Genomic DNA, 8203 nt, shown 5'->3' on the forward strand with positions numbered 1-8203 from the left:
AATCGTTTTAAAGCCACTATTACCCTCCAAAGCAAAGAATTGACTATAAATTTCTGCAGTTCATTATTCAACACAGAGACACAGCAATGTTGATATCAGTGTCCATTACACTCCCCATCAACTTCTAGGTCTTTGATCGTTGTGACATTGTCACCTACTGACTAGTGATTACTATGGCCTATAGATCATGTGGCTTTTAATACAGTGGCTTGAGTTTTTCAATGTATAATAAAGGTATACATATACATTCTGTTTTAAGTCAAAAAAAGAGAATGTCTTAGGTAGGATGACAAAATAACATCTAGCCCTATTATCAATCTCAGGTCTACTTTATGGGGCCCATTTTGCCTAGCATACTGCTACTCAATGTGACATAAACCCTGGCATACTAGAACAGCAGAAATGAGTTCTAAAAGAGGCAAAATATAAAAGTCCTTCCTTTAAGAAATTAACACATTTTATTCTGACTCACTGGTTTTTCTTACTTGTTTCTCAAAGGATTAGAAATTTCGAACTCCTAAAACACATTCAGAAGTGTTGGCACTCCCAGGCCTATATGCCTCCTTACTCTGTATAGGGTTGCAAGGCCAACTTTCCTTCCTTGTTCTTCAAGATATAGTAGATTTTATCTGTGAATTCTCTTGAGGAGGTCTATTCCATATTCTTCAGGTTGTGTTCATTTAGAAGACATTCCTGCTTTCAAATGTGTCAGCAATTTTTTGCCTGTTTAAGAAGTCTGAAATATGGTCCCTGGCAGTGTTGAAGGTTCACGCTGGGCCCTGACTTTCATTTGGGCTGCAGGTGGCATCAGAGAGCAGTCCACAGTTTCTCTACACAGTTGCCTTATCAAGAGCAAATAAAAGCATAGTATCTTAGTCCATTTGTGCTGCTGTAACAAAACACCTGAGACTGGGTAATTTATAAACAACTGAAATTTATTTTTCACAGTTTGGAGAGTAGGAAGTTCAAGACAAAGGTGCCAACTGGTGAGGGCTTAGTCTCGCCGCTTCTGAAATGGAGCCTTTCTTGCTACATCTTCCAGAAAAGGAACATTGTGTTGTTGCATGGCAAAAGGGGTGAAAAGGAGTGAACACCATCCAATCACACCCTTTTATAAGGGCACATAACCCTGTTAGTGAGGGCTCTGCTCCATCAACTTCCAAAGGCCACCATCCAACTATAGTTGCACTGGTGATTAAGTTTCATAAATTTTGGAGGTGATAAAAGCATTCAAACAATAGCACCTGGTTTCTGTAAATTGAGCAGCTCTCCTAGGTTAGATTATATTACACACTAAATAACTGACTTCAGAATAACTACAAGTTAGGCATTTTTGTTCCCATTCAGTATTTGTAATAAAGGTGAGACCCTGTTTAAAAAGAGGAAACAGAATTAGTATTAGGATTCCAGTCTATTACCAGTTGGTATTATGGATATTGTGTGACATTTCCTGAATTTTCCTTCCTAAGAAGCAAATATGTTCACCAGTTACAAGAGCAGCAACTGCCTGGTAGCACTAGCTTCCTACAGCACCTTTGGGAGTACTGAAGCTATAGCTAATTGCAGAATGGAGGTGGGATTCTGGTCATGACACAATTTAAGAGGGACTTATGGCAACTAGTGAATGTGAAAGGGAGGGGTTCTGGTGGCATCTGTGTCATAATGTCAACCCCTGTTGGCTATTACACTCCAATATGGAAAAAAGTTTCAAGGATATTTGAGTTACCATGTGAACTCCTGTAACAACAGGGTCATGTTGGCCAGAATAGCACCCCACATAACTGTTGTACTACCTCTGATCACAAAAAGTCCTAGAATATGATCACTGCTCACATGTAACTGCTTCATCAAGATGGCACAAGCCATCTCTTTTGCCTGTTACCTGTTACATTTTGTTAATCAGATTTTTTGCTTTCATGGACTACTTTCTCACAAGATTTCTGATCATAGCCCTAGTTTTTTCCCCTCCCATCTTTTGGTGACAAAGTTCAAGTTTAGTCAAGTTTACTTTCCTGTTTACATCCTGACTTCACACCAAGTGTGGCTTGTAACCTATCTGTATGAATTGGACTTTTTATTACTTTCTGGGATGTACTTTATCACATATTATAATGTAATTATTTTAAGTATTCATGGATGCTTGAAAATAATGTTTATTATATAATTGTTGGGGTCAGGGTTAAGTATATCTCCTTAAATTAAGTTTGTCCATCATGTTGCTTAAAATTTCCAAATTCTTATTTATTGACTATTAATCTATTAATTGTAAAATTCCAATTTTCATCACAAAGGCCCTGGCTGCACTGTTGTTCTAGCTATACTGTTTTTGCAATTCCCAGCAAGATATCACGTGTTTTATTTATCAATACCTTTGCATATGCCTCTTCCTCAGCCTGGAGTGTTTTCCCCTACCTACTTGGCCAAAGGCTGTCATGACTGAGCTTAGGTACCCCCCCCATTCATGCTCCCACAGCGTATGATGCCACACTATTATTACGTGGTGTGTTCCTTCAGTATACATAATTCTTCCACAGCAGGGACTAAACTCTTCATCCCTGCATTCCACCCCCCAGCACCAAGCTTGTCTGTGACTTACTCCGTGGGTGTGTACTCGAGCATGAATGGAGAGTGTGGATTCTAATTTTTGCTAGGCACATGGCACACTGGGGACACGAAAGCTGCGCTATTTGAATTCAGTCTTTTTCCACGATCACCACCGAAATTACTGATTAGTTTCCTCACCTCAGAGCTCTGCGGTAAACTAGACTGCGCGAACAGCTTGCCATCTCCTAGCCTGCGCGGGGCAGGAGAGGCGGGGCTAGTGACTACCTCCGGGTTACAGACAGCACACACAGGCGCAGATGGATGAGAACGATTCTGGTCCCGCCCTCTCCTCCACTTTGCAACCAACTGAGCAAGAAACATCCCAAAAGTCACTTCCGGGAAGGTGAAGGCACGCTTTCTGCGCTGCAACATGGAGGCTACCAGCGGAATTGATGAACCGGTGAGATGCTGCTTTGGGGTTGGCTGAGTAGAGAAGTCGAGCCCAGTCGAGCCTTGAACTCTTCCCCTACCCCGCTTTTTTTCCCTTCTCAGGTTTCCGGGGAGCTGGTGTCCGTGGCACATGCTCTTTCTCTCCCAGCAGAATCTTATGGCAACGATGTGAGTATGATTTAACTACAGCTCCACCCATCAAGCTAGCCTGGGATATCTGCAAGTCCTACCCCTAAATTTTAAGCCCCTTCCCTGATCGTATACCCAGAGCCTCCCCATATCTGCCCAAACCACACCCTCCAGATTGTTCTAATCTTGGTTTGCAGACACAGAACTAATGTCTGTGAAAGTGGCTCACTAACTGTGCTACATTGTAGAATCACCTGGTAAGCTTTTAAACATCTCGATGTTCACATTACAGTTCATATTAACTAAATCAGAATGTCTTGGGGGTGGGAGCCAAGAATCAAGTTTTTTTTTAAAGGCCCCCTGGTGATCCCATGGTGTAGCAAAGTTGCTCTGGCTTCTGGTGTGTCTGGATTAGACCCTTGTGAGAAAACATATGATGTATTTTGAGAAACAAGACAAAAGGACAGTGAGAATAATAATAACACCTAAATAAGAATATAATGTGTACTAGATGAATGGGCCAGGCCATAAGATCTAAAGGGCTTAGCTAAAGGAAAGACCTCCAAGGATGGAGGCAGTAGAAGACTTCACTGAGGAAATGGAATTTGGAACTGGATCCTCAAAGTGTAAATGGACAAAAAGACATGGATTGGCAGGTAGGCAAACTTCATGGTTTAAGACATGGAAATCCATAAGGTACATGGATGTGATGGTGCTTGGTTAGACTTATTTATAGTCTGGCCTGCTTCCTGATACTGATTCATTTCTAGGTGTTAAAGGGTGGGAAACTGACTGATAAACACAAATGATGATTATGACATGCTATATACACTCAAAAGTGAATAGTTTCACATTTGTTATCTTTGTCCTCCCAACAACCCAGCAGTATATAGGTGGATATATTATTTAACTTTTACAGTGATTTAATGCAGTTTTGAGAAGCTGAATTATCTACTGTTTTATCTATACTTTCACTAGCAGCTGGGAAAAGATAGCCAGTGGCTCATTGTTTTTTGCATTGTGTAGGTAGCTGCTTTAGGTTGTCATAAGGACAAAAGAATTATTAGATCATCCAAATCCATTAACACAGTTTTTATCCTTTGTCTATACTACCAGTTTTGGTAGCTTTTTTGAGACATCCATAGACTTACTTTGTTACCCAGTAGCAGGATTGGGGGAATTCTGACCTGGCATTCTTCACTCCTTTGCAGCCTGATATTGAAATGGCTTGGGCCATGAGAGCAATGCAGCATGCTGAAGTCTATTATAAGGTGAGTTGTCTGCCTTCAATCATTAAGCACAATTAACTATGTAATTGTAGTGTATGGTACTTGGTATGCTTAGCAAGATAAACAGTTATATTTTGGAGGTAGTTTTATTTCTTAGCTGAAAAAAGTATCTTACTTGCAGAGATAAGGGGATAGAAGGAATTTGTTTTGATGATGAGAAGTTCTGCTTCTCTGTGTAGTTTTTTGTTGCTACCTGACAAAAGGGTATTTGGTCCATACATAGTAGGCACTTCATAAATGTTTTATGAACAACCCACCAACAGAGATAGCCAAGTAAAACTAGGACCAAATGGTCCAGTTGCCACATGGGTGGAAGGGACCGTAATACCCTTTAAAACTTTGTCATAATTTCATGCAAGACCTAGGTTTTAATACTTCCTACTGAAATCTTCTGCTCTGAGAACCATGAGTTTCCTGGTGGGAGTAGATGTGAAGAGAAGGTAGTAAATTTTGAGACTAACTTCTGTTTGTTGTTTTACTATCTGGTAGCTCATTTCATCAGTTGATCCACAGTTCCTGAAACTCACCAAAGTGGATGACCAAATCTACTCTGAGTTCCGGGAAAATTTTGAGAAACTCAGGGTAGATGTGTTGGACCCAGAAGAACTCAAGTCAGAATCAGCTAAGGAGGTAAAAATCATCTTTTTAAAATATTGCCTAGCATCTAACCAGTAATTTTTTTCCATATTTTTTTAGTGGTGCATAATGGTTGTACATAATGGTTGGATTTGTATTTATATATTTGTATATGCACACAGTATGTCAATATAATTTGGCCATTGTCATTTCCTAGTATTTCCCCTTTGCTTCTCCTCCCTAATGGTAATTGTTTTAGTTGTAAATGGGTACAATATCTTTATTTTATTTATTTTTATGTGGTGCTGAGGCTTAAACCCAGTGCCTCACCCATACTAGGTGAGTGCTCTATCATTGAGCCACAACCCCAGTCCTGTTAACCTAACCAGTAATTTTTGATTGTATGTTTTTATTCTTTTAAAATTTGTTTTAAGGAAATTACCTAAGGGATCAGGACTTTTTTGTAGTTATAATCAACTAAGTATATTATGAAATTAGTAATTTTTTTGGCATATGAATTTTTTGTTTATTGAATCCATTTGTTTTTCTTTTTGGCTTGGACATTTCAAATCTCCACCAACCTTGTCCTTTCAGGGCAGAAGGAATAAATTTATTTAAGTGGGTAGTTTGACCAGAAGGCCTGGAGAGGGGAGGGCTGATAGGGTACCAGAAGTTTTTTTTTTAATATTTTTTTAGTTGTCGTGGACCTTTATTTTAATTCATTTATTTATTTATTTACTTGTTTATTTATTTATTTATATGCAGTGCTGAGAATCGAACCCAGTACCTCACACATGCTAGGCAAGTGCTCTACCACTGAGCCATAACCCCAGCCCCCAGAAGGTGTTTTGATTCTCAGTGTTTATTTTCATGTGATTATAAGTCATAGATAACTGGGAAACTTATATTTCTCATTGCTTATATGATTGTCTTGTACTGTCAGCACTAATACTCTTAATAATTATGAAAAAATATTCCTTGAGAGTGGGCCCTTGGCTAATGAACTTTTAACTCCTAGCAAGCTGTTATTGATCTTTGGAAAATGACTACTACTAATGGACTTCTTTTTTAAAATCTAATTTTATGACTTGAGTCAAATTCCTGCCTTCTTTGTCTCGTGTGTGTTTTAGTGAGGATGAATATTTTGCCTGAGCTAGCCAATAACTTTAAAACAAAACAGAGAACCAGTTTAAGAAATCACATTTTAATTCTGAAATATAGGATTTAGATTTTTTTTAGGTTAAAATATTGTCCATGTAGGGAGATACTAGTGTAAAAACATAATAGCACAGAACTTGATACTCATTTCACTGTGAAACTAGCAATGACCTCAGTCTTGGTCTCTTCCATTTTGGTAAGATAACTTCCTTCCTGGGTAAGCCCCTCTCCTGGCCTGAGCATATCAGCCTTTTGCATTTGTCAGCTAAGGCATCGTATTATACCTTTGTAGAAGTGGAGGCCATTCTGCTTGAAGTTTGATGGAATCGTAGAAGACTTCAACTATGGTACTTTGCTGCGACTGGATTGTTCTCAGGGCTACACTGAGGAGAACACCATCTTTGGTGAGTTTCTTGCCCCTGGAATTGTTTCTGTGTAAGGAGGATGAGGAGTCTGATTTTACTGAATTAGTGACATGTATAGTTAGGTTGGAAGTCATCTCATTTGTTATTACTTTTTTTGGGGAGTGGTGATGCTGGGCTTGAACTCAGGGGTGCTTTACCACTGAACTACTTCCCCAGTGCTTTCTATTTTTAACTATGAGACAGGGTCTTGCTAAGTTGTAGGAGCTGCCCTTGACCTTGCCAAGGTTGACCTCATAACCGTGGTCCTCCTTCCTCAGCTTCCTGAGTTACTGGGATTACATGCCTGAGCCACCATGCCTGGCTGATTTGTTATATATTTAAAGATCACATTGCTGTTTTTTAAAGTAACTTTAAGATAGTTAAGTATTTTCATTTTCCTTAGTATAATATTAGAATTCAAGATCTCTGAAGCCTATGACTTGTATGTTAATTCAGTTGTGTCTGTAGATTTCCGGTAGGTTTAGGAAATTACCTGAGACTAGGACAATAATCAATTCTACTGACCTTCCAGCCCCCAGGATCCAGTTTTTTGCCATTGAAATTGCTCGGAACCGGGAAGGCTATAACAAAGCTGTTTACATCAGCGTTCAGGACAAAGAAGGAGAGAAAGGAACCAATGGGGAAGAGAATAAAGAGAAAGGAGTTGATGTTGGAGGAGAAGAGAAAGTCCAAAAAGTAGCTGAGAGTGGAGGAGAAAAAGAGGAAGGAGTCAACAGAGGAAAAAAAGGGAACACTGACAAAGGAGGAGAAAAAGAGAAAGAAGCTGACAGAATGATAAACAAAAGTGGTGAAGTATCTGTGTAAGGTAGACAGGGAACAGCACTCTAGAGGCTGCCACTCAACTGAGCCTATAAGTATCACAGTGCTACTTGCATAGACCCCTTTGGTTAAATGTATGTCCTTGTGAAATTGAAGGAGTCTCAGAAGGACATCTTCCTAGTCCAATAGTCAAGAGCTACTCTCGTTGTTCCCTTGTATGAACTGACTTAAAGACTATTGGTGAGGTTTTTGTTAATTGTTGATATATTGTTTCTTGGCTCTCACTGCTGATCAAGTAAGAAATTTTGTGAATAAATTGCTTTTGGTTCTTAGGATTATCTGTGACTTCTAAAAGTGTCTAAAATAATTATATACTTCAAATTTTTTAGGTATCTAATCTCATCATCATGTATTGTATAAAACAATTATGCCTATTTCTTAATTATTCTCATTGTTTCCTGTAATAAAGTTCTCTCAACCTGTTAAGTTGTACCAGGTATTGAGATCAGAAATCCTTATATAAGAATTGACTCTTGCCCTTGAATTGACTATAGCTGTCTGATTTCCTTTATTAAATCTGAAAAATATTGGTAAGTGCTCTATGGAGAGAATAGGAGCAGCCCAAACCTTCCAGACGTGAACGTGATCCTGTTTGTAGTAGAGGAGCAAAAGCCTGGACCTGTTTCTGTACTTTGTACTTTTGATAGTCAGATTGTTACCTGAAAGCTAGCAGATAGTAATAATAATAATAATTAAGTGTAAAGTCTGATAGAGTCGTTTCTCTTTTATAATGCTGTGGACTGTAGCACATACATTAACACAATCATATTTTTGAATTTTTTTATTAGATCATTTTAATTATACATTGTAGTT

The 8203-nt window shown here is 38.8% G+C and overlaps 1 protein-coding gene across 1 annotated transcript; it reads left to right on the forward strand.

Annotated features, from left to right (window-relative positions):
- Positions 1–2917: 2917 nt before the first annotated feature.
- On the forward strand, positions 2918–7813 carry Pbdc1 (polysaccharide biosynthesis domain containing 1). Its single transcript, XM_047535912.1, has 6 exons — positions 2918–3004; positions 3097–3162; positions 4335–4394; positions 4902–5042; positions 6439–6550; positions 7083–7813. Exons 1-6 carry the CDS (start codon positions 2975–2977, stop codon positions 7373–7375), a joined length of 702 nt encoding a protein of 233 aa, XP_047391868.1. The 5' UTR covers positions 2918–2974; the 3' UTR covers positions 7376–7813.
- The last annotated feature ends 390 nt before the right edge of the window (positions 7814–8203 follow it).

Source organism: Sciurus carolinensis, chromosome X (assembly GCF_902686445.1).
Source record: "Sciurus carolinensis chromosome X, mSciCar1.2, whole genome shotgun sequence".
NCBI lineage: Eukaryota > Metazoa > Chordata > Mammalia > Rodentia > Sciuridae > Sciurus > Sciurus carolinensis.

Coding starts and splice junctions, on each gene's coding strand:
- Pbdc1 (XM_047535912.1), top strand. CDS start 2,975: ATGGAGGCTACCAGCGGAATTGATGAACCG. Junction 3,163..4,334: donor CAGAATCTTATGGCAACGAT/GTGAGTATGATT, acceptor ACTCCTTTGCAG/CCTGATATTGAAATGGCTTG. Junction 6,551..7,082: donor TGAGGAGAACACCATCTTTG/GTGAGTTTCTTG, acceptor CTGACCTTCCAG/CCCCCAGGATCCAGTTTTTT.